The 26,350-nt window shown below is 46.4% G+C and overlaps 1 protein-coding gene across 6 annotated transcripts in view; it reads right to left on the reverse strand.

Annotated features, from left to right (window-relative positions):
* The window catches only part of AKAP13 (A-kinase anchoring protein 13), a 245,561-nt gene that overhangs the window by 146,395 nt on the left and 72,816 nt on the right, over positions 1-26,350 (reverse strand). For all 6 annotated transcript variants that reach the window (XM_077918966.1, XM_077918969.1, XM_077918967.1 and 3 more), the window contains exons 3-4: positions 22,617-22,660; positions 9,370-9,520 (exon numbers count right to left, since the gene is read on the reverse strand). In XM_077918966.1, coding sequence (XP_077775092.1) covers positions 9,370-9,520; positions 22,617-22,649 — 184 coding nt within the window. In that variant the 5' untranslated portion in view covers positions 22,650-22,660. The remainder of the gene's footprint in view (positions 1-9,369; positions 9,521-22,616; positions 22,661-26,350) is intronic.

Below are 26,350 nucleotides of genomic sequence, written 5' to 3' on the forward strand. Positions count from 1 at the left end.
AAAGGTACCCCTGCCCGTACGGGCCAGTCTTGACAGACTCTAGGGATGTGCGCCCATCTCACTCTATAGGCCGGGGGCCAGCGCTGTCCGGAGACACTTCCGGGTCACGTGGCCAGCGTGACATCGCTGCTCTGGCGAGCCAGAGCCGCACACGGAAACGCCGTTTACCTTCCCGCTAGTAAGCGGTCCCTATTTATCTACTTGCACCCGGGAGTGCTTTCGAACTGCTAGGTTGGCAGGCGCTGGGACCGAACAACGGGAGCGCACCCCACCGCGGGGATTCGAACTGCTGACCTTTCGATCGGCAAGCCCTAGGCGCTGAGGCTTTTACCCACAGCGCCACCCGCGTCCCAGTCAAACCATAGTTGCAGGCAAAAAACCAGAGGCCTTTCTCCTGGGCATGGTCGGCCAATTGGTGCTAAAGAAGGATAGAACTTTCTTTATGTATGCCACAGCAGCAGCAAGAATACTTATTGCAAACTACTGGAAGACACAAGATCTACCCACTCTGGAAGAATGGCAGATGAAGGTGACGGACTATATGGAACTGGCAGAAATGACTGGGAGAATCCAAGACCAGGGAGAAGAGTCAGGTGGAAGAAGATTGGAAAAAGTTAAAGTCTACTTACAGAAATACTGTAAAATTAATGAATGTTAGAATGATGTTGGATAAGAAGTTAAGTGGTTTTTAGCTATAATGCTATAAGGAATATGAAAAAATGGATTATTAACAGGTAAAAATTTAAGGTTACAATATTTTAAGATTAAAGATTAGGATAAATAAAGAGGGAAATGATTTGCTGAATTAACAAATTGAATTGGAATACAAAAAAGGGAGGTGTGAGGAGGTCCAGGAAACAAGCAAATGAAAGATAAGTAATGGAAAGATGGAATTGTTTTTACTTATTTTTATTTTGTATTTTTCTTTTTTCATTTTGTAATACTTTGAAAATCTTAATAAATATCTTTTTTAAAAAGCATAGTTTCAGGCAAAAAAAAAGAAAAGAAAGGGGGGGGAATTCAAAGGGGGGGGGGGAGGTGACAAGAAATTTTCTACACCAGGTACCACCTAACCTTGCTCCGCCACTGATATGAAAGCTGCCCCATACAGGGATTGAACCTGCAACCTTGGTATTATCAGCACTATGCTCTAACCAACTACATGCAATAAATAGATAATAAATACGAATTTATGAGCCTAAGTACTTGAAGGGGGAGAGAGGTGGGGAAGAAAGAGTGTGCTTGGGGCACGTCTTTGAATTTAACCATCCAAGCAAGTTGTGCAGACCCAGGAAACGCGTGACGAACTTCAAACAGCATGCTGAGAGGTGGAAGTTTCATATTTTCAGCACAGCCATTGTTCCATAATTGCCAGCCCAGCCCCCTTTAATAGTCAGGTTGGTGACTTATGTCCTCTGCCGGCTCTGTACCCTCCCTCTTTCCCCACTGATGCACTGACGTCAGGACTCCTTGTGCCAGAACAGCAGTGACCATTCACTAATTACTGGAAAAGTTGCTCTGCCCCATTACCTCAGTCTCTGACTGTGTGAATCAACTCTTATCCTCCTTTTCTCTTTGTTTTTAATTGCATAAATGGGAGTCGGATCCCTCATCGCCCCCTTTGCCACCGCCCAGAAAGAAGCTTGAAATTTACAACTAGCTCACTTGGGACGGTGGCAGGCGGGAATGTTCCTTTTCCCGGAAGTGTCTCCAGAGAGGAACTTTGCACCCAATTGAAGAGAAGAAACCCCCCCACCACCACCATCAAAGCTGAAATTACAGGCTCAAACAGACTAGGAAGTTTTAAATAATTGTGACTTCACGAGCAAGGGAAAGGAAGCAGCTGGGGTTGTTCTTTACAGCACTGACTGCATTTATTTCTTTAACCTAGGGAGAAAAACTCAGCCGCTTCGCTCTTCCTGCGCTATTGGGGGCTAAGCCATAGTTTTGATGGTTACATCTAAACCCAGAACTGTGGCTTGTTTCCCCCCCCCCAAAAAAAAAAAACAAACCATAAGCAATCAAGTCAAGAAAAAATACATTGGTTACAGCTTGTGAAAGGAGCCAGACAAACCATGAGCCCAGGTTTGGTCACAATGCCAATCCAAACCATGGCTTAGCTCTGGTTAATATGGCAGGGACAAGGAGCAGGGGAAGAGGGAAGCAGCCATAACTTTCTCACTGTGCACCAAACCATATTGTAGCTTCCAGTTATGTGTGAACGAGTATTATTAAGTACAGGGGCAAGGACTCAGGTAGAGAATTGGGCTGTGAGATGGGTCACACACACACACACACACACACACACACACACACACACCTCTGCCTATTTTCACCAGTGAAATTCTGGGAGGGGATGCAGAACTAAGCAGCATCTGAAAACCCCCAGCTTTCAGAGACTTGGAGGAGGTGACAAATTGGATTTGATCAGATCAAACGCATATCCGGCTACAGCAAAGGAGTTTAATGTGTTCCTCGAGGGCAACATGTTCAGTCCCTTTCAAGTGCTTTGATGTCCCCCCCTTCCCTTACAACTGACAAAGATTTGAGGCCAAGAGTGGGGGGAGCTTGGGGCGGGGGGGGGAGAGATAAGTTTTTGACTTTGGCAATTAGTTCAAAAGATCAGGGGAGCTATTCCATAATGAGCAAGCGACTCCAGGAGGCCCCCGAACCTGTCACTTGAAATTGTCTGCCTAGTTTCTGCAATAGCCGAAAAGAGAAAAGAATTACGAACATAAAATAGGCCTTGCTAAGGCTTTGCGCTACAAATGTAGTTGAATACAGAACCAAAACCAACTTGTTAAAAACTGGATAACCCTCTACCCCACCCAAATATGGGAAATGTTTAAATTAAACCCCTCCTGCACTTCCAGAGCTCTCCTCCAAACAAAATGCAACCCTGCTGCCACTGGGCAGAGAAACTAAACCAATGATTTCGCAGCAAGCTGCAGCTTTTCTTCCCATATTTATTTTCCCATCTCCGTCATGGCTGGTCTTAAGTGGAATTTAATGTTGTGTGGCGCATGCATTTTATTGTTTGTTTGTTTGCACTGTAATTTCAAAGGACAAAGGTAGAACAGAATACAGCAGCACCTCGGCTTACATTACCTTTGGGTAACGTAAACTTCGGGTTGCAAAAGCGGCAAACCTGGAAGTGTTTCACCGCGCGCACATGCGCAGAAGTGGCCCCTCCAGTTGTGGAAACCTCGGGATCCGACTGGGGCTCCGGAACAGAGCCTGTCCACAACCGGAGTTACCACTGTAGATGATAGATAGATGATGATCGATAGAAGATAGATAGATGATGATAGATAGATAGATGATAGATAGATAGATAGATAGATAGATAGATAGATAGATAGATAGATTAGATAGATTAGATAGATAGATAGATAGATAGATAGATAGAGAGAGAGAGAGAGAGAGAGATAGATAGATAGATAGATAGATAGATAGATAGATAGAGATAGATAGATAGATAGATAGATAGATAGATAGATAGATAGATAGATGATGATAGATAGATAGATGATAGATAGATAGATAGATAGATAGATAGATAGATAGATTAGATAGATTAGATAGATAGATAGATAGATAGATAGATAGAGAGAGAGAGAGAGAGAGATAGATAGATAGATAGATAGATAGATAGATAGATAGATAGAGATAGATAGATAGATAGATAGATAGATGATAGATAGATAGATAGATAGATAGATAGATAGATAGATAGATAGATGATAGATGATAGATAGATAGATAGATGATAGATAGATAGATAGATAGATATAGATAGATAGATAGATAGATAGATAGATAGATAGATAGATATAGATAGATCAGTGTTTCCCAACCACTGTTCCGCGGCACACTAGTGTGCCGCGAGATGTTGCCTGGTGTGCCGCGGGGAAAATTAAAAAATTGAAAGATTTTTTTTTTTTAAGTCAAATTTTCGATTGGGGCGCCGTCACTAGATGACCCCTGGGGTTCCCTCCCTCCCTCCCGCTCTGCGCCTCCCTCCTCCTCCTCCTCCTCCGGGGAGGCCCTTCCTGGCTCTCGGCCAAGGCTTGGCGGCTGCCACTCACACACTCGCTCGCCCACCCGTCCCTCCATCCCTCCACCCGGCCTCTCCCCCTCCGTCCCCGGCGCGGGGGCTGCCGGGATCCGTAGTCCCCTCGCCCTTGGGCTCCGCGCCCACGCGGGGTGCGCAACCTACGTTTCCCAGCGTGGCCTGGCGGGCCGGGCGTTTTGTTTGAAGCGCTCTTCTCCCGGCCATGGAATGAGCGCAGCGGCGGCGGCCGGGCGGGCAGGGGCTCTTCCGCGCAGACCCCGCGCAGCCTGCCTGCGCCCCCGCGGAGATCGGGCGGCAGGATGGAGCCCGGGGATCCCCGCGGAGGCGGAGCGGCGGAGGCGGAGGCTGCCCCCCAGGTAGGGCTGCGTCGGAGGGGTTTTATTTTTGCAATGCTGCATCCGCGCCGGAGGGGACGCATCGGACCGCGGGGAGACCCCTTGGCGGGCGTGCAAGGCAATGCATGTGTGCAGGCGTTGCATGGAGTGCTGTGCAATGCAATGGCAACGCGGTGCCCTGCATGCATGCATGCAACTTCCACCGGCGCTCCGGACTTGGCAGGTGAGGGGGGTCCCCAGTGGGCGGCAGAGAGAGCCGGGAGGGCGAAGGGGAGCCGGGGGGAGCAGCGCTGCTCCCCGAGCCGAGCCCGGGGGGAAACTTCGGCGTCGTTGCGCCGGGTGTTGGAAGCGGAGGCTGGCGGGGGCCCCTCACCTGCAAAACCTGGTCGCCTCTCATATATTTCGTGCATTGCATTCATCGCCTGCTTTCTCCTCCAAGGAGCTCCCGGGGGCGCGCGTGGTTCTCCCCGTGTTATCCTCGCAACAACAGCCCTGCGAGGTGGGTCAGGCGAGTGGCCCAAGGGAGCACCCAGGGATTGTCCTGGCCAGGTGGGGTGATTTGAACCCTGCTCTCTGCCCGGTCTTCGTCCTCATTTAGCCCCCACATGTGCATGACTGTGCATGACTGAGGTTTTCCCCCCTCGTCTTGGCTATGGTGAGAGTCTGTGCTGTTAATTAATGGGGTTCTGCCTTCGGAGAAGATGAGCCAGCCCTCAAGGAGGTGATTATGTAATTTGCTAGCAATTCATGTCCCTCCCGGCGTGACGCTGCGCGCTGACGTCACGGGGCTGTAATGGTGGTGTGCCTCGAGATTTTTTTCATGAAACAAGTGTGCCTTTGCCGAAAAAAGTTTGGGAAACACTGAGATAGATGATAGATAGATAGATAGATAGATAGATAGATAGATAGATAGATGATAGATAGATGATATAGAGATGATAGAGAGATAGATGATGATAGATGATAGATAGATAGATAGATAGATAGATAGATAGATGATAGATAGATAGATAGATAGATAGATAGATAGATAGATAGATAGATAGATATAGATAGATGATAGATAGATAAGATAGATGATAGATAGATAGCCTCCAATATGACAGACCCTCCAAGTTTCCCTATTTTCCATGCCTTTCCCTAACTTGTAATGTACTTTTGGCAATAAATAGTTAATTCCTCACTCTGGACATTGAATGCCTGTCAGCACTGTGACACTGTCTGGCACTTGGAAAAACCACGGGTCGCAGCCAATGCTAATCCTTCTCAGAGCAGACCAACTGAAATAGTTGCAAATGACTAACTTAAATTCATTGATTTGACTGGATCTACTCTAAATAGGTACCACTCCGGCGGGAAGATAAACAGCACTTCTGTGCGCTGCTCTGGTTCGCCAGAAGCGGCTTAGTCATGCTGGCCACATGACCCGGAAGCTGTACGCCGGCTCCCTCAGCCAGTAAAGCAAAATGAGCGCCGCAACCCCAGAGTCGGTCACGACTGGACCTAACGGTCAGGGGTCCCTTTACCTTTTTACTCTGAATAGGATTAGCAATCGATAAAACACCAAGACACTGCTTGCTGATTTTTGCATTTGCGCAGCAGGGATGAGCTTCTATTCTCCTGCGCTGTGCAAGAGAGAAGGGGCTCACCACAATCCCCTCCACACAGTTGGGCCAGAAGACCATGTCGCCCCCGCACTGTCTCTGGTCTATGCCCCTTCTCAGTACCCTTAAACTACACTTTGCAGAATTCTTTGGGACTCTTTAAAGAGGCGTGATACTGCTTTAAATGCAAAGTGCAGATGGGGCCTTGGTGTGAAACGGACCGCAATTCTGTGGCCAGTTTGAGTGTTTGAACCCATTGGCCTATCTTTTGAGATAGGGAAGGCAACAAAGGTCTAGACAGGCAAACAGCAAAAAGTGGCGCAGCCCACAGTTCAGCATTTTGGCTCGCGTCACGGTCAGCCGTTTTCCGAACGAGTGGTAGCCATCCAAGCAGGCTCCTTTATCGTCGAGCTGCATGGAGACAAAAACAGTGCTGTAGCTAAACAAGTGGCAGCTGGAAGCCAAGCTCAGCGCATGACTTCATGGCCTGTCCAGCCAGGAGTGGAAGCCGACCCGTCCAAGAGCTCCTATTTTGAGGACTCGGATCTCACAGAACAAACAATAGGCGTTCAGCTCCAGCAGCTATTTTTAAGTTTCCATAGAAAAGGCAGGATAGCATTGCCTCTGCAGGCAACCGCAGACAGCGGCTCACCAGGACTGAAGTCTGAGGGTGCAAATCTCAAAGTGCATAAAACTAGATTAGGCATCTCTAAAAAGCACCCTTTTCTCTAAAAGCGCACCACACTAAAAGTAGTTTAGGACGTGAAAAGGGGGGAATTTAACTGATTAAGCTGCATTTATTGGCCACAATGTAAAAGGGATGCCTCAAAGCAACTTAAAGGTAAAGGTAAAGGTACCCCTGACTGTTAGGTCAAGTTGCGGATGACTCAGGCATTGCACACTCATCTTGCTCTATAGGCCGAGGGAGCCGGCATTTGTCCACAGACAGCTTCCGGGGCACGTGGCCAGCATGACTAAGCTGCTTCTGGCGAACCAGAGCAGCGCACGGAAACGCTGTTTACCTTCCCGCCGGAGCGGTACCTATTTATCTACTTGCACTTGACGTGCTTTCGAACTGCTAGGTGGGAGGCAGCTGGGACCGAACAACGGGAGCTCACCCCGTCGCGGGGATTCGAACTGCTGACCTTCTGATCGGCAGGCCCTAGGCTCTGTGGTTTAGACCACAGAACCACCCGCGTCCCCAAAGCAACTTACGACAGCATAAAATACGAAAGAGCTAAAAAAATCAGTTAAAAAAATCAGTTAAACAAAATGCAATCAACAAAATTATTTTATTCAATAATACTTCAAAAATGGGAAATCCTGCCCCAAACATTTACCAGCAAAGCTATGGTTTCTTGACTTTACTGTAGGGGGTCAGCAACTGATATATCCCAAGCTAAATCCAGCCCCATTAGAGTTCCTACTTGGTCTCCCAGGCAACACACATGCACATATTGCTCCAACTGGACTGCTTAACTGTGTGTTTCTGGGCCCAATTCAAGTTGCTAACTTTAAACTCTAAAGCCCTAAATGGCTTGGAACTGGGTTGTCTAAAGGACTGCATTTGCCCAAATAATCCTGCCATTAAAACCAACTACTGAGTGCTTGCCAAGACAGTCAATTAGATTGGTGGGCACAATAGATAGGGCCTTCCCTGTGCTGGCTCCCATAATTATAGAACTCCCCCTCCAATGGGCTGCACCCAACATTTTCTGTCTGCTAGTATGAGGGAACTTGTGTTAGTGAACAGGTGAGTTTTAATGTCGCACGAGAGAGGAATCAAATGCAGAAGCTGCGCTAGTAGGAAACCATTGTGCAACAGACTGTGCAATTCATTGTGCATCGGAGTCACCAGCAACCTTTGCATTCTCTTGTGCAACAACATTTCTCCAGCAGAACAAGTACCACTAAGTGACTTTACCTTAACACTAAATTTGATGCAACCACACGAACTATCTCTTCAATAAAGGTAAAGGTAAAGGTACCCCTGCCCGTACGGGCCAGTCTTGACAGACTCTAGGGTTGTGCGCCCATCTCACTCAAGAGGCCAGGGGAGAGCGCTGTCCGGAGACACTTCCGGGTCACGTGGCCAGCGTGACAAGCTGCATCTGGCGAGCCAGAGCCACACACGGAAACGCCGTTTACCTTCCCGTTAGTAAGCGGTCCCTATTTATCTACTTGCACCCGGGGGTGCTTTCGAACTGCTAGGTTGGCAGGCGCTGGGACCGAGCAACGGGAGCGCACCCCGCCGCGGGGATTCGAACCGCCGACCTTTCGATCGGCAAGCCCTAGGCGCTGAGGCTTTTACCCACAGCGCCACCCGCGTCCATCTCTTCAGTACAGGTCTTCAAATGTCAAAGACCCATTTGTTCTCGTGTGCCTTTCTTTTCTTTCTTTCTTTCTTTCTTTCTTTCTTTCTTTCTTTCTTTCTTTCTTTCTTTCTTTCTTTCCTTTAATGCCACTGTCTTTCCGTAATAAAAGTTAATGGTCAGCCCCTTTAAGGGGCCTTCTAAGAAAAATTCTTGCTCAACAGGGCTTCATGGTGCTCTCTTTTGCCTTTGGGGTGGGGAAATGATGCTATGTTTCATACGAAAGGGTATTTTTTAAGAAAGGAAAATCAAGGCCACATGACTGTTGCTTTCAAGTGACCATCTCTTACACAACTTGTTTACTCTTGTGGTCTCCCAGGACAAAGATTATTTCATAAAAAGGAAGAAGGGAAGAGAATTATTTTTACAGCAAACATTTAAAAACTCACAAGAAATTGAGAGAGGGTTGCGCCCTGGGCAAAAATAGCAAAATTAACGTATTTATATTTATTAACCTAATTGAACGAGAAGGTAGAAAGCATGCCTTTTTTTTTTTTTTACAAAGCTGCAGATCTTCATAGGCAACTAAGTTAAGAAGGGTGCAGCTGCTCACACAGCCTGTTCCTTGGGCTAAGCAACCACAGACACACAGGGGACACTTGCTTAGCCATGGTTAAATGGTCAAGAGAGTGCTGGAGGTTATGTGCTTCCTTACGCTGCCCCATCTCTTCCCCACCTCGAGTCGCCCCATCTATCTAAACCACAGTTGATGTTCCCCAGCTACACATCATTTCGCCGGGCTGGAATGTGTCCTTGAATCCTGATAAGGCCTGTTGCTTGCCAGGGAGGAGGAAAAAGGGTGTGTGTTTCTGGAAACTAGCCTACTGTACAAATCTAAAGACCCCCAATTTTGCCTCTGGTGCTGCTCACAAGCTGCCATGGGCTGTCCAGAGAGGAAGGCTGAAAAACAGGTTCACTCGCTCGCCCCTGGCTTATAATGGTAGATTTGCGGGAGATCTTTTTTGTAAAAAAAAAGAACTTACCAGGAGCAATGGTCTCCAATGTCCCTGAATCAAGCTTCCTAGTGCTGGTGCAGTGCTGAACGGCGGATCCAGTAAACACAAGGTAGAAAACTACATCATCGCTCCCAGCTTTGTCATCCTCGGTAAGCAATACGGTGATTATGCAGTCGCCCTAAGAGGAGAAGAAGATCATAAGGATTTAATATTTCTGGAATTTATTTTTTGCATTTCTGGCTCACAGCCTTGTGAGAGAAGGTGACTGCGAGCTTCATGGCTCAGAGTGGGGATTTGAACCCCGGTCTCCCAGGCCCTAATCCAATACTTCATCCATCCAAAGGTCTGGGGTAAAGATACAGCCTAACAACCTCCTTTCCCTTTCCCAAGAAGCACATTTAAAATAAAACGTGTTGGTTTTTTATAATAAAAAAGAATACACAAAGACACAGCCAAAGAGAAGCAATAATTTACTCCTTTCCGTGGGGAGAGCAAAGTCCATTCAGCTGCTACCACCAAGACCAAGCTGCCAGCAGGCACTGAGGAATTCTCTCACACCTCCTAATCGCCAATAAGATAAAGGAAGCATGAATAAAAAACATCAGACCTGGAACTCCAAGACCAGAGTTCAGGTTCCCAGTTACAAAGCTCAGCAGGTGACCTAGGGTCTGCTCTCAGTCTAGTCTACCTAATAGGATTGCCAAGGGGAGAAATCCACACAGGGCCCTAAATTCCTTACGGAAGGGGGTCTGGTACAGATGAGATACTTAGTGCATGTTTTCCAGCTGCGAATTCTTAGGAAAAATTACCACCACCGGTTCTTTCTTTCTTTCTTTCTTTCTTTCTTTCTTTCTTTCTTTCTAAGTAAAACTGGGTCCAGAAATATGTTTCCCTCCCACACACATAATAAACCCTGTCAGTAATATAAATTCACAATTTCTGGTGTAAGGTTCACGGTTTTAAACAACTCTGGAGCTACAGCAAAGCGCAGATGAATTCCTGTAACCTAGGAAGGCAATCTGTTTCCAAAAGCACTGCTGCCCTCAACCCAGAGAGAGACGTTTTAATTCATGCATGTTTACCTTTCCTCATTTATTATTACCCAAATAATGTCATCTGCTTGAGATCACTACCACACAAGGTGGTTATTATAACCCCGGTTCATTTGAAGCAGCCAAGCCGGGCAGCCAAACCCCATTTGGAGAAAAGTCTCCCAAGATCAAAAGAGCCTCTGGCACAGGCCGGCAAACAAAAGTATAACTTAATTTCGTACCTAGCTTTGATTGACTAATGTTTACCTGGCTTGGTGCCCCGCTGCCAACGAAAACATGCCATTTAACTCCACCACACGCACGCGCGCACACACACACAAAGGTCACCTTTACTTTCAAGTCAGGAACCTTTCAGAGACGTTTACCTGGAAGTAGCTGCGTCTTCACAGCCCAATCCATTTTTAGCTACAAAAAGTGGGGAAAGCTACACCAACAGTCCCACAGCCAAAAGGCAGCTAGCAGCAATGGTCAAGAGAGCCCTGCTAGATCAGGCCAAAGGTCCAGCATCTTCTTCTCCCAGTGGTCAACCAACTCCAGGCCGAAAGCAGGACCTGGTCATAGCAGCCCTCTCTCTGCTCATGACCTCCAGCAACAGGTAAAGGTAAGGTAAGGGGACCCCTGACCATTAGGTCCAGTCGTGACCGACTCTGGGGTTGCGGCGCTCATCTTGCTTTACTGGCCGAGGGAGCCGGTGTACAGCTTCTGGGTCATGTGGCCAGCATGACTAAGCCGCTTCTGGCAAACCAGAGCAGCAGCGCATGGAAACGCCGTTTACCTTCCCGCCGGAGCGTTACCTATTTATCTACTTGCACTTTGACGTGCTTTTGAACTGCTAGGTTGGCAGGAGCTGGGACCGAACAATGGGAGCTCACCCCGTCGCGGGGATTCGAACCGCTGACCTTCTGATCGGCAAGTCCTAGGCTCTGTGGTTTAACCCACAGCGCCACCCGCATCCCTCCAGCAACAGGTACTCAAGAGGAAATCCTGAGCAATGGTCTGGCTTAGCATAAGGCAGTTTGCTATGTCCTACATCAGCCTTCTTTAAGGGAAGACTTAAGAACATAAGAGGAGCCTTGCAGGATCAGACCAGAGACCCATCTAGTCCAGCATTGTGTTCTCACAGTGGCCAAACGGATGCCTATGGGAAGCTGAAAAGCAGGTCCTGAGCAATTGGCGTTCAGAGCACACTGCCTCCAATGGTGGGGACTGCGCACAGAATTTGTCTCAATTCACTTAGGGAAGGAATGGCTAACCTTTTTCCATCTGAGGGCAAGAGTGACCCACCCTTGCACTTTTTAATGTGGCCCTGGGGAGTGTCCCCCTTTTCCTCCAAATATGAAAAAGAAGGGCAGGTTTTCCTTCAGAGCCAACAATTTGTTCATCACCGGCAAGCGCATTTGCAAACCACGGTGTCACAGCTATCGCAAGATAGGGATGGCGCTTAAACAAAAGTGTCCACCTACTCTAAACCTACAATCTAATGAAATCCAGACGTCAACACAATGGCTTTTGTTTTCTTTTTAACTGAAGGGCAGCAATTCTTTGCAAAATTAAAAAAACAGCGTGCCAAACAGAATGAAAAACTAACAGTCAACACTTGCTCATAACGCAGCCATTCTCCGCACTAGCAGAGGATTGTTAATACTAAGCAAGCAAAGCCTCTGGTGACAGTTTGCATCAATCCCTTCGTAGCAGGACTGGCCGCCACACCGTATCGCAGATGGTCAAGGACGATTTCCCAAAGTGGCTGCCCACAAAACAGACCTGACACCTTTCATCAGCTCCCTTTGTAAGCAGGCGTTAGCCAGGGGAGCATCTAATATTTTGTTAAAGGTTTCTGCCTGGGAGTTAGATTAGATATGCAAGAATAACACAGACCCATGAACATGTCTAGCTGTTCTACATTTTTTTTCAAAAATAAAATCCAATTATGTCTCCTGGAGTTAATGTGCAGGTTACATTCTTGGACGAGGGCTACATTCACACCATACATTTAAAGCACTGTGACACCAATTTAAATACCCATGGCTTCCCCACCAAAGAATTATGGGAAGTGTAGTTTGTTAAGGGTGCTGAGAGTGGTGCTGTGGTCTAAACCAGTGTTCCCCAACCTTGGGCCTCCAGCTGTTTTTGGACTACAATTCCCATCATCCTTGACCACTGGTCTTGCTAGCGAGGGATGATGGGAGTTGTAGTCCAAAAACAGCCGGAGGCCCAAGGTTGGGGAACACTGGTCTAAACCACTGAGCCTCTTGGGCCTGCCGATCAGAAGGTCGACGGTTCAAATCCCCATGATGATGTGAGCTCCCCTTGCTCTGTCCCAGCTCCTGCCAACCTAGCAGTTCAAAAACATGCCAGTGCAAGTAGATAAATAGGTACCCCTGCAGCGGGAAGGTAAATGGTGTTTCTGTGCACTCTGGTTTCCGTCACACTGTTCCATTGCACCAGAAACGTTTTAGTCATGCTGGCTGCATGACCCGGAAAGCTGTCTGTGGACCGGAAAGCTGCATGACCCGGAAAGCTCCCTCGACCTGAAAAGTGAGATAAGAACCACACCCGATAGTCGCCTTTGACTGAACTTAACCGTCCAGGTGTCCTTTACCTTTACTCTTCACAGGGAGCTACGAATTGTGAGGTTTAACAAGGTTTGCTGATTTTATCTGTGTTTTATTCATAGAATCTTAATACTGTACTAGCAAACTCACACCAATCGCTCGGGAATTCTAAAAGATCACACACACACACACACACACACACACACACACACCAGTGCCATTTTGAAATCAGGGATTAACGTTTGTGCTGTTTTGAAAACCTCAGTTCGCCATCTTGATTCAAAATGGGATCCAATTGCATCCAAACAGACGAAAACTTGTCCTTTCATCTCAGGAGCCATCATGCAAACGCATGGTGAACAAACAACATTCCAAAATATATAGTACATTATTTTATTATGTACACCACTTAAGAGAGATTTTTCTGATTAAGCAGACTATTCATTTTTCTAAACCAATGAAGTAAAATAAAGTAACTATAGACCAGTGGCATTGGCATGGGAAAATTACCACCCACCAACCCCTAGGCTCTTGCTTATTTATACAGGTTACAAAAATGGTATGAGCTTTAAAAAGAGGCAGCCTCCAATTGCAAACTTACAACCCAAAGGATATACTTCCCCCTGTCCTGCTCCACATGGAAAGATGCCAGGAAAAATGCGCAAATCATATGGGAAAAGGCGAAGAAAGGAGTCTTTAAAAAAATCATCTTCCGGGTAATGATGGATGAAATAAGACAGATCTCCAGGGTTGCAGGGTGGGGTGGAGGATAGGGGAGAATAAGCTTGGCAGCCACGCCGGCGTAATCACGTGAGCTAATACCAAGACCTCTAGTCTTTATTCGCTGGACTTTAACTGGAGAGATCTGGGCCCAAACTCACACTCATGAACTTCGCTGGCTCGCCTTTCCTCAGCCACTCTCTCTCATACGAATCTGCCTCTCAGGGTTGTTATGAGCATAAGAACATAGGAAGCTAGATGATACCATTAGCCCACTGAGACCAGTCTTGTATGCTCTGACTGGCAGCCGCTCTCCAGATGTTCAGACACACAGTGGCGTAGCGTGGGTTGTCAGCACCCGGGGCAAGGCAAGTAATTTGCGCCCCTACCAGGTAGGGGCAGAGAGCTGCAAGTGCGAGCGCGCCCCCCTCCAGATGTTGCGCCCGGTGCGGCCGGCCCCCCCTGCACCCCCCATGCTACGCCACTGCAGACACATTCCCCGTATTGTCTGCTACCTGGGGATTGACCTTGAGAACTTCTATTGGCAAAGCAGATATTCTGTCGCTGTGGCGGAATGATCTCCACGTCATCCTGAGTTCCTTGCGACCAGCTATGTAAACTAAGGAACCTGTGGCTCTCCAGACTCCCCACCCCCATCCCAAATCAATATGGCCAATGATCGGGGATGATGGGAGCTGTTTGTGCAGCAACACAGGTTGCCTGGCCCTTCCATCACCCAGCCCCAAATTTTTGTCTTTGCAGAGAACAACACCTGGAAAACTGCCTAGGAATACATGGGCTTTGCAGAGCTGCAGGTGATGGGTGTTCATAATGTAAGCCTGTCTCTGAAGCTCGAGAGATACCTGTTTGTGCAACAACAACAAACTAGCCCCCAGTAAAAACAGTGACCTGGGTCAAGCACGCAGAGAAAGAGACATATGTCATATGCCGGCTTCAGCAGATAAATGCCTCCAAGGGAAAAATTCCAGAAATAAATGGAATGGAAAATTGCCTGTTGGAGTTGAGGCATTTCAAGTTACTTGCCGAGTGTACGAAGAGTATATATCTGCTGCAAGTATTTTCACAACATGCGGGGGAAACACTACATAAAGAAGACATGGAGATATTTTAATTTTACCAAGCTTTACAATTTCATATTGAAATTTCCAGTGTCGTTTTTAAAAAATAAAATCCACATCGCTTGCAAACTGATAACGATTCCAGGGTTCCAAATATTAAGAGCAGGGCCATTTGAGAATACTAGTTTTAGGTGTATATGCTGTTCACATTAACAAACATATTTGAATATGATGAGTAAGCAGCAGCCAGGTAGAGAAAATGAAATTTTGCTTCACGCAATGTCTGTTTCGATGTGACGCTAAAGCACCAATTAGCAGGAATGGGCCATTTAGAAAGAATAGGGCCCCCTTTCCTGCTCTCCTGCCCCAATGCAGCCATGAGACAATTGGAAGCTTCTTTCCTGCTAACTACAGTCTCTTGTTTCATTTGGACAGAGAACTGTGTTTCGTATTACCTATGGTTTGTTATAGTCTTCCCCAACCTGGTGCCCTCCTGATGTTTTAGACTACAGCTCCCATAATCTGTTAACAATGGCCATTCTGGCTATGGTTGATAGGAGTTGTAGTACAAAAACATTTGTACAACATTTGGGGGAAGCTGGTTTAGGGGAAACAAAGGAAGGATCATAAACCATCATCAAAACTTGGTTTCTTGCCCTAAGCCAGAGGTTTTCAACCTTTTAAAGTCCACGGCTCCCTTGACCAACCACATTCTTTCTGCGGCACCCCGTGGGGCTCAGGAGCCCATTTATGTCACCCCTTGCCTGTAGAGCTCACCCTTTCTCGAACACCCTACCTTGTGGAGTACAGTGGTACCTTGGGTTAAGTACTTAATTCGTTCCAGAGGTCCGTTCTTAACCTGAAACTGTTCTTAACCTGAAGCACCACTTTAGCTAATGGGGCCTCCTGCTGCTGCCGCGCCGACGTAGCACAATTTCTGTTCTTATCCTGAAGCAAAGTTCTTAACCTGAAGCACTATTTCTGGGTTACCGGAGTCTGTAACCTGAAGCGTATGTAAGCTGAGGTACCACTGTATTCCCTCAGCCTCCTCTCAAGAGTCCTCCGGGCATCCACTGCTGCCACCCCTGGTCTCTGAGCTGCACCCTCCTGCCTCAAAGAGGTGCCTCCTCACACTGCCACACGGGGCTCTGGGACTTGTCTGCCCATTCCCAACAGCAATGGCTGGACTGGCTGGCTGGGCTCCCTGGCCTGCTTGCTTGCTTACTGAGGCCACCTCAGCTCCTGGCAACCAGCACCCCCTGGCTAGCCCCAGAGGCACCATTCACCTGCTGAGCTTATAGCCAGGGCTGCTGCAACAAACAGCTGTGCAAGTCTTTGGGAGGCAGAGACACAAGAGGGCATCAGAGGAGGGAGGGCAGGAAAGAGGGACAGAGGCCACTGTTGCCCGCGGCACCCCTGACCATCATTCAAGGCACCCTAGGGTGCCACAGCACACTGGTTGAAAACCACTGCCCAAAACCATAAAGGTAAAGGGACCCCTGACCATTAGGTCCAGTCGTGGCTGACTCTGGGGTTGTGGCACTCATCTCGCTTTATTGGCCGAGGGAGCCGGTGTACAGCTTCCGGGTCATGTGGCCAGCATGACTAAGCCGCTTCTGGTGAAACCAGAGCAGCGCACGGAAACACCGTTTACCTTCCCGCCAGAGTGGTACCTATTTATCTACTTGCACTTCGTGCTTTCGAACTGCTAGGTTGGCAGGAGCTGGGACCCAGCAATGGGAGCTCACCCCATCGCAAGGATTCGAACTGTCGACCTTCTGATAGGCAAGCCCTAGGCTCTGTGGTAAACCCACAGCGCCACCCGCGTCCCTGCCCAAAACCATAGTTAAGACTAACAATAGTATGTCCATATTTGCACATATTGTGTTAGTCAAAAACAGAGGCAAAACTATTTGATCACGTAGCCATACCACGGAAGGGGGGAGGAACATGCAAGCCCCAAGGTTCATGCAACTCTATGATTCTATGTAATGCTCAGCCATAGTTTAGGGTTACATGTGAACCAGGTCAATATGTTAAAACAGCCTTAAAAGCCTTCCTACTGAATACCTACAGAGCAGTAGTTTCTGCCAACAAGGACATTGATCCACTAGAACGTTAAACCCAGAAATCCAGGTGAACCCTCAACACCTAAAGAGCTGACAAATAGTACCACTGTTTAACCGCAGACCACAACTAGGGTAAAAATCTGAAGAGCCCTGGCTCCATCTCTCTGCAGGATAAAAGTGTTTTCCATGAAAACTTCAAAACACGTCCCTTAACATTCTTGCTCCTTGAATTATTTTCCAGATCCAAAGTCCAAGGCCAAGATTGCAGAGCTAGTGCTAGCCGACTCTCCGCCTAATCCCCTTAAAGCCATTTGCCAAAAGACACAGCAGGGCCGGCTGGTGCGTTTCAGCTTTTTGAGCAGCTGCTGAAGTATCCCAATGGCAAATATTTCAGACCGAGTTCACGGGTCAGTGCAGATGTAACTCTTAACTCCTCAACAGATGAGGAGCAGCACCGTGCAAATGTAAGACTAGCTCTTCCGACTGCAACTGAGAGATTGGGAGCAGGAGGCAAGCCTGCTTTCTTCGTATCCATGGACCTTCTTTAAATTAAGTTTGTAAGTAAATCATTGCCCCCTCTGATAGCAAACACAGAGTCTGTGTGCCAACAGGATTGGCACAAAAAGCTAAGCTACTAGAAGCTAGAAGGGACATTAGGTGAATCCTGAGGAATACAGAAGTATCAATACACACGGAGTGGGCAACATCCCTGCCCCTACCAAAAAAAAAAATCCCAGTGAGGACACTCTCCAGAAGCCATGGAACATTAAGTTATGATTAGAAAAGAAATATGAAAACTTGAGAAAGAATAAGAGGCTTCCTTGATTGAGTCCCTAACACAAAGGTGGGGAAAACTTTGTCAGCCTGGGGGTCATCCCCCTTCATGAGCAGTCATCTGGGGGGGGGGGGCTACACCAGTTGCACACAGGGGGTGCAGAGGTAAAAGGGGGGTGGAGCAACAGAGGTGGCGTTTACCTTTGTGCAGCAGGCTGCAAGTCAGCCATAACAAAGTCTGAAGATTCCTACATGCTATCCCTCCAGCCAGACACACAACAGACATTATCGCAGTTTAAGGACACATTTCTTCCGGGCCAAAGTACCCAAGGAGATCGCGGTGTGGCCTGCGGAGAAGTCCCAAATGGAGGCCGGGGGTGGGTGGGAGGAGGCTCATTCAGTCCCCAGGTCTGAGGGTCCTCACCCAAGGACTCTAAAGCAGTGTTTCCCAACCTTGTGCCTCCAGCTGTTTTTGAACTACAACTCCCATCATCCCTGACTAGCAAGACCAGTGGCAAGGGATGATGGGAATTGTAGTCCAAAAACAGCTGGAGGCACAAGGTTGGGAAACACTGCTCTAAAGGATATGAAGAGGCTCCAAGACAGAAAACTAAATCTTAGTTTCTTATCAACCCTGTGTTGATGGTAAGAAACACCGGCAGATGTTCTTCAAATTCAAGACCCTCTGTAGTGTGTCATGTCAAAACCAAAATGCTGTTTGAAATGTACTACTTCTGTGTCTATTTATTTGGTTGCAAATGAGATTTGCATCATGCAGAGGGCCTCTGAAGAATCGTTGCCAGCAGGGATGACTAACTGGTGGCCTGCATATGTTGCTGGAATACAACTCCCATCATTCATGACCACTGGCCATGCTGGTTAGGGCTGATGGGATCTGGAGTCCAACAGCAACTGGAGAGTCACAAGTTAGCCAATCCCATCTCAGAGTGACACCTGTAAAGAAGCACTCCTGTTGGAGACTAAGGATATACACAACATTATGTTGCAGGTCCCAGCAAACCATGCTTTGCTCTAGGAAGCAGCAAAAGAGGGAGAGTGCTCATCCGAAGCTGGTTTAGGATCACTTTAAAACATTGAGTAAGAGAGTCAGTGCCTTCTGTTTGCAGCAACCTTAGCTAGAGCAATGGCGATTATTTTGAAAGCAGAGTCTTGATCGAAACAGAAACGCGGTTTACTAGTATTTCAATGTGAGGGCCACTTCTGCAAAAGCTGAGAGAAACCAGCTTCTTTTGTTTCTTCAGAGTCCCCATTAGCACTAACAAAGGAAAGGGAAACTTTGGGACAGAAACTAATATCTGAATTTGGTGTGTATGTTCTGCTACGGGCGCCAGGTGGCGCTGCCCAGCCCTCAACCTAGGCTTGCATTTTACATGCCACACAGACTTAAGAACATGGAGGAGAAGGATGGAAGGGAACAGCTAATTTCAGACAAAGCTTCCAAAACTCACTTACAGGCAGCAAACCCTTCAGACTGGCGGCGGAGGGGTTGTTTTGTTTTGTTTTTTTGCAAGTGTATTCTGGAAGGTGTCACTGATGCAACAATGGAGCATTAGGTGTGATTTACACTGAACCGCCGACACGTCATTCCACTTTACTAGTTGCTTCTGCTAGGCTCCACCAATGTTTCTGCATTATTGCCATCTGAGTAACACAGACTCTGGTTCAGGCAACAGCCAGAACTGTTGGCTCTAAGCAATCAGCACCAAACCCACAAAAAACTGCAAGCACCCCCCCCCCCATACAGCCCCAGCATGCCACTTTCTCTGAAGCACCATGTTACCAGAGCCATGGCCAAGAAGAAGAAGAGTTTGGATTTGATATCCCGCTTTATCACTACCCGAAGGAGTCTCAAAGCGGCTAACATTCTCCTTTCCCTTCCTCCCCCACAACAAACACTCTGTGAGGTGAGTGAGGCTGAGAGACTTCAGAGAAGTGTGACTAGTCCAAGGTCACCCAGCAGCTGCATGTGGAGGAGCGGAGACGCGAACCCGGTTCCCCAGATTACAAGACTACCGCTCTTAACCACTACACCACAAGCCTTTTCAAGGAAGCTGGCCTTCCAAACGGGGCTCGCTTATTGAGTTGCCACCACTGACGTCCACACTTATTCCAGGCAATTCCAGGTTTGAAAGCTGTTGCGCTGCGGGTGGGGGGCTTCCCACAGACCTGTTTACTGAGCTTTCATCCCAATTTGCCGCACAAACCTTTCACGGATGTTAAGACTATATACCCAGCCTTCACTGAGAATACGTTCCAATTTTTTATGGAGCGGTTATATGACAATGAGCATTCCCCCTGAACTACTTTCTGCAGTGTTTGCACGTCTTCCTGTTAATTATTCATTCTTCCCAGTTTTCAGTGCATTTCCTGTTACTTTTCTAACCACAAAAAGTACCAGGGCAATAAGAGCACTTAGTTTCACTTTTATTACACAAAGCTATCAAGTTCTGGTAAGTATTTCCATCCCTCCTGCAAAATACTGACAGTCTAGAGGCAACCTAAGAGCCACTTCCCTTCGTGTTTACCATAGGACGATCTGATGATTAGCCACCCTCCGTCCTCCTTCAAATGCCCTTCCCACAATCCATCATGGCTCCCCACCAACACAGAGAAACACTTCCATGCACCCCTTTAAATAATAATAATAATAATAATAATAATAATAATAATTTATTTATATCCTGCCCATCTGGCTAGGTTTCCCCAGTCACTCTGGGCAGCTCCCAACAGAATATTAAAAACACGATAAAAGTTTGAACATTAAAAACTTCCCTAAACAGGGCTGCCTTCAGATGTTTTCTAAAACATCTGATGGGAGGGTGCTACTACCGAGAAGGCCCTCTGCCTGGTTCCCTTTGGCTTCACTTCTTGCAGTGGAGGAACCGCCAGAAGGCCCTCAAAGCTGGACCTCGGTGTCCGGGCTGAACCAAGGAGGTGGAGACTCATTCATGTATACTGGGCCGAGGCCGTTTGGGGCTTTAAAGGTCAGCACCAACACTTTGAATTGTGCTTGGAAACGTACTGGGAGCCAATGTAGGTCTCTTATAGTGTATAGCAGGTCTTTTCCAAATGTTTCACAGGAAAAAGGTATTGCAAAGCAATGTTCACTTGTTCAAATTATGTCATCCTGTTTTCTCAGTCACACATACTCAGTACTGCACCATTCTCTCAGTCGGTGTCTCTTTTTTTAAGGAAAATGAGTAAGCATGAACACCTGAATGGAAGTACCAAATATGATCTCCAGGACTGCTTGGTGGATTCTGGGATATTGTCCAGAAATCCAAGCGTAAACAAAAATGTGCTCAGCGACCACATTTTAATATAAGGGGCCACATGAAAAGGATGTCTGAGCAGCTTACACAGAGCTGGAAAACCGCAGGCTGCATCCTTGCCACAAGGTAATACATGTATTTTTTATTATTATTAAAAAACCTAGCGTGCAAAGAATTCTTTTTATTAAGCACTATAAAACAAGGTGGCATTCTACCAACAAATGCAGGTCCCTGACTACTGGCCATCTTCCTTCCTTCACTATGTTAGCAAAGTTACTTAAATAATGCAGACACAGAGTCTAGAGAGAAAAGAAATCCTGGCAACACTTTGCTGAAAAAATTGAACGAAAACACTGAGGAGAAATAAACAGAGAGGTGACATTCAACCAAACATAGAGAGGAAAAACTCCCTCAAAACTACATAGCCAATCAGGGCACATGATACCTCAACAAGCATAAGGCCACTCTTCCTGGTTGTTAAGCAACACCTTGCCCCCCCCCCCCGGTTAATTGATAACAGAACTGTTAAGCTCCAAAATGAATGTGCTGTTGCACTTCCAACATACCCTACAGCCAATTCCAAGCGGGTGGAAAGGATAATGCAAATCTCACAGCACAACACTTCACACCACAGTTTTGGCTTGCTTGGTGACTGGAGTTGTGATCTCTACAGGTGTTCAAGCATCACATGGTTCATCCCCCCAAAAGGAGGCTAAGGTTCTGCAAGTGCTCAATTAGACTAGCTAAAGGTTCAAGGTCACTCACAGGAATACCAAGCATGCTCACCTAAGCACAGACAAGTGACCCTTCTGGTCCAATATCCTGTTCTCACAGTGGCCAAACAGATTCCTCTTTCCCTAAAGCCCCCAAATTTACCTTTGAGGAAGAAAGCGGCAGCAGCTGCTCCCAGGAGCCCAGCATAACATCCTTCCCCACTAGGAACAGGACACTAATTAGGGTTGCCATATTTAAAACAGTTAAAATCCAGACAGAGAATTTTTATGTTTTGCCAAAGTTGTTGAGCTTTTTTGTCAAAATAGCAAAGAAAGACATTTCTGGGCCCTTTTAAAGAAAATTGGCAAAAACGACACTGCCATACATTGCCAAAAGTCCAGATTTTCACGGACATTTTCCCGATTTCCACCCAGACGCTGCTTATGACTGCGGTATTCCGGATATATCCAGGAAATTCCAGACTTTGGCAACCCTACACTAATCCCAGGGGTTAGGCCTGAGTAACCAAAGTTCAAATCCCCACTCAGCCATGAAGGAGGAACAGAGCACAATGGTAGTACATCTCCTTTACATGCAGAAGGTGTCAAGGTTCAATCCTTCCAAAACGTTCAGAAACCAAGCCACGGCTTCCAATTGGATGCAGGAAGCTCCTGCAGCCAATCAGAAGCCGTGTCAGACTTTCGGGTTCCAAAGAACGTTCGCACACTGGAACACTCACTTCCAGGTTTGTGGCATTCAGGAGCCAAAACGTTCAACTCGCAAGGCATTCGGGATCCAAGATATGACTGTACTCTAAATTATATGCTGCTTTCAGTAAATCTTGGAATCGAGTCCAGTTTAACGTCTCATCAACAATACTATAATTTCAAACAAATGCAATTGTTTCTCAGTAGCATGGATTTTCAAAGGACATTTGGTTATTAGGTAAAAAGAGTATCGAAGTTTAGTTTCAATAACCCACATGGATGGAAAAAGTAGGTAAAGAAGTTTTACTCACATACAACGGAGCTTGCTGTGGATTAAGTTTCATGACCCAGAACGCTGAAAAAGAAAGGAAAGGAAAAAGAAAAAATGATTACCAGAATAATTTTCCAACATCCACATCACAAAAATAACATCCATTTGATGAAGTGAAATCTAGTACATAAAAGCTTGTGCTTATGTGTTAAGGTTTCACAAGATTCGGTCCAATATTTTCAAAAAAGAACAAACCCTAAAAATTCATACATTATTTCCAAGATCATTCATGGTCATGCTTAAAAATACTTTGAAGGTGTTATTTTACTCAGTTTCTCAATGGCAAATGTTTCTGTTGGGGGTTTTTTTTAGTCAAACACAGTGGAACAAATTAGAGAAACATCATCTGAAGGTTTTCAAGAAACGAAATGCTGAAATAGATTTACACCCTTAAGGGTGGTGTAGTGGTTAAGAGCAGTGGACTCGTAATCTGGGGAACCGGGTTCAATTCCCCGCTCCTCCACATGCAGCTGCTGGGTGACCTTGGGCCAGTCACACTTCTCTGAAGTCTCTCAGCCCCACTCACCTCACAGAGTGTTTGTTGTGGGGGAGGAAGGGAAAGGAGTATGTTAGCCACTTTGAGACTCCTTTGGGTAGTGATAAAGCGGGATATCAAATCCAAACTCCTCTTCTTCTTCTTAAGAGAACAATCCTAAAGTCATTATTGACAATCACAGTTGACACAGATGCATACCTAAGTCACAGTACTCAACTAGCTGCCTTTGAATGTGACAGCTACACCTGTCAATGCAAATGTACCTCTCCTTCCAGGGTTGCTAGATGCAAAAAAACAGCAGAGACAAAACCAGGGGTCTTGAAATATGCGAACACCGAGGTCTGTGGCCGAGGTCTGGAGCATGCCAATAGCTGCCATTAGGAACTTCACTTTCAACTTTTCCCACACACCATCTGCTTAACTTATCAGAAAACTGACCTATCACTGGTTAACAAGAAACATTTAAAGTATGCCCCTAGTATCCCAACTAAAAGAATGTCCACATTGCCTGGGAGAATATGCAAAGCAAAACTTTAGGCACACAAGACAACATAGTTGTGTGTTTATTTGCTGACCTCAACTGATACTGAATCAATGCGAGAGAGAAACTCATCAGGATCTCCAGAACATGCAGCTGCCTCTTTCTGCCTGACCTCTAACCTAATCAAATCAGGATCTCTGAAATGATTTAATCTACTTAAAGCCCTAAAGGAAGGTGTCAAATGCCCAAGGCACTGCCACCTCCACCCATTATCCCTTGTTAGAAGGACTCAAGGTTAGCATCCTCCAGCAGATATCTGCACATTATTTGATACTTCCAGAGTCACACAATAAAGTCATGGTCCGTAAGAAATATTCTCAAATCCATTATAAAGGCAATACTTTTATTAGGCCAACAAAAAACACACGCACAAAACAGTGTGCAACCTCTTGTATTCTCCAGAGTTCTTCACTGCCCATCAAGGAACTTGTGTCTAAGGATCTTAGACACGACTGGGTAATAAGTTTTTGTGTCCCCAGGTATGGGGAAACAACCATTGTTGTATTTCTTGTTCTCAGCAAGATGCAAAATTAATGGCTTCAAGTACACCCATTTCCACTTACCACCACCCTGGTCTGTTTACCACCCTAACTATATATAAAAAAATTTCTACACAACATGGAAACTTGGTCTAATAAAGTTTTCCCCCCCCCTACTTGTTTCATCCTCCCGCCCCCCAGCTGCTTTGTAGTGACCAGCATATGAAATCCAATTTCCATCTGTTTTGGAATCTGTCACAAATTTGATTATTAGTTTTCTTTGTTGCCCAACAGCCAATTTCCCCGGGCATAAGCATATAATTTGCCCCATGGCACACTGCGACTCTAGGCTCAAGACCCCAAAATTAAAAACTGTGCCTTTCCATCAGATTGCATCAGTAGGGGAGATGGGGACCAGACCTTATTTACTCCATCAATTATGATATGGCAGACCAGCTCCTACCCCTGAACAGTGCAAGCTGGTACATGTAAGAACAACTGTTCAAGAATTGGCGACTGAGCTTGATTTTTCCTCTTCCTCCCCTATTCCATTTCCCTTGTGTGTTGTGTTTTTAAGATTATAAGCCTGTGGACAGCCACTGTTTCATTTTAACTGACTGTCTGTAAGCTACTATGGAGCCTTCTTTACTTGTCCGCAGAGCAGAAGGAAAGGAGGAGCTTTTTCTGCCTCCCCACTTCCAGCCACTATCTGAAGACTGCAGAAGGGACCCTCAATGGGAATATTAAGGGTGCATGCAGGGAAGGCGTGGCTTTGTTTTTGAAATCTTCAGATGAGGCCTAGACCATGTGAAAAATGAACAAAACATTTTAGCTGTGCTTCATTCATTTTCAGCTTTGTATTTTTGTTATAAAAAAAGTGTGCCTAGACATTCCATTGTTGCTCCCATAACCTCGGTTTAAGCTGCCGTTCAGCTCCTCACTTTTGTATCTCAGTTTCTAACACTGCCTGGCGGGTAGACAGGACCTGTTGTTGGAACAGCCATGCAGCCTCTCATAGCAGATCCTGGAATCCTGATCCCTGGACCTTGTCCCTGAACTGTGATTGGGGAACCTTGAAGCACTTCTCCTAAGTTGTTTTGATCCTTGCCTCATCACTGGAGCCTTAGGGCATCTGGACTGATTCCTGCTCTCCTACTTTTGCTGCGTTTGCACGGTCAAATTGCTAGAATAAAGCCTGGCTTCTTTACTTACAAGAAAGTGCACCTGCTGTTATTCTTGGGCAGGAGCCAGGACTCTGAGCTACAGTTTTCCCCTGTGTGAATATAGGGTTAAGTACACACACACATTGCTCTGATCACATTCAGTCTCCCTACTATCCACGACTACTTCATTAGACTAAGTAAAACTTGCCATCAGTGAAGGCTAATACATATGGGTAAGTGAGCCACAGCCCCACCAACCTCAGTTTGTCACCAACTCATCCTCACCTGGCTACAATCAGCCTAGGAGATGGTCCTGACTATCAGCCAGGTCTCCATGTTGCCCTTGCAGAACTCAGGGAGGAAGATTGAGAATAAACTAGAATCATTTGGCTCAACCAACCATAGGCTCTTGCTCCACTAGCCATTTACTCTGGCGCCCCCTGCTGCTGGCCTCCCTGCCTTCCGCTCTACTATTCCCCTACTAGCATCCATTGCACTCCATGCATCTCCTGTGTCACACTAAGTTTAGCCCAAAGAACAACTAAGAATATAATTTTTTGGTTGGTTCCAATAAATGGGAAACCTTTGGCCCTCCAGATGTAATTGAACCTTATCTCCCATCAGCCCTAGCAAGCATGGCCAATGATCAGGGTTTATTACCCGATTGTGGAGTTTGATAATCGACTGATAATACTTCCTCTGCTTTTTCTATAGCTAAGCTTCTTTGCTATTTCCACTACCCCACTTCCTTGTTTAATCCAGCTAATTTTATTTTTCATTCAAAGTTATCAATGCTTCAATACCGGAAATGAAAAAGTAATTTTAAAAAACAGCATCACTTTAAACTCGTGTATTTAAAAAGCACTCTAGTATCCTTTGGGCATCTGTATAGGTTTCTTAAGAAACACTAAGTTGAACAAGCCTCTTAAAGATTTGTCAAACGCAGGGACGCCTTAGAGTTTCAAAAGCATAACCATACTTGGTTGCCTCTTACCTTGATAGCTCGTAGCTCATGCAAACCTCAGTTATTAACTG

This window comes from Podarcis muralis, chromosome 14, assembly GCF_964188315.1.
Source record: "Podarcis muralis chromosome 14, rPodMur119.hap1.1, whole genome shotgun sequence".
NCBI lineage: Eukaryota > Metazoa > Chordata > Lepidosauria > Squamata > Lacertidae > Podarcis > Podarcis muralis.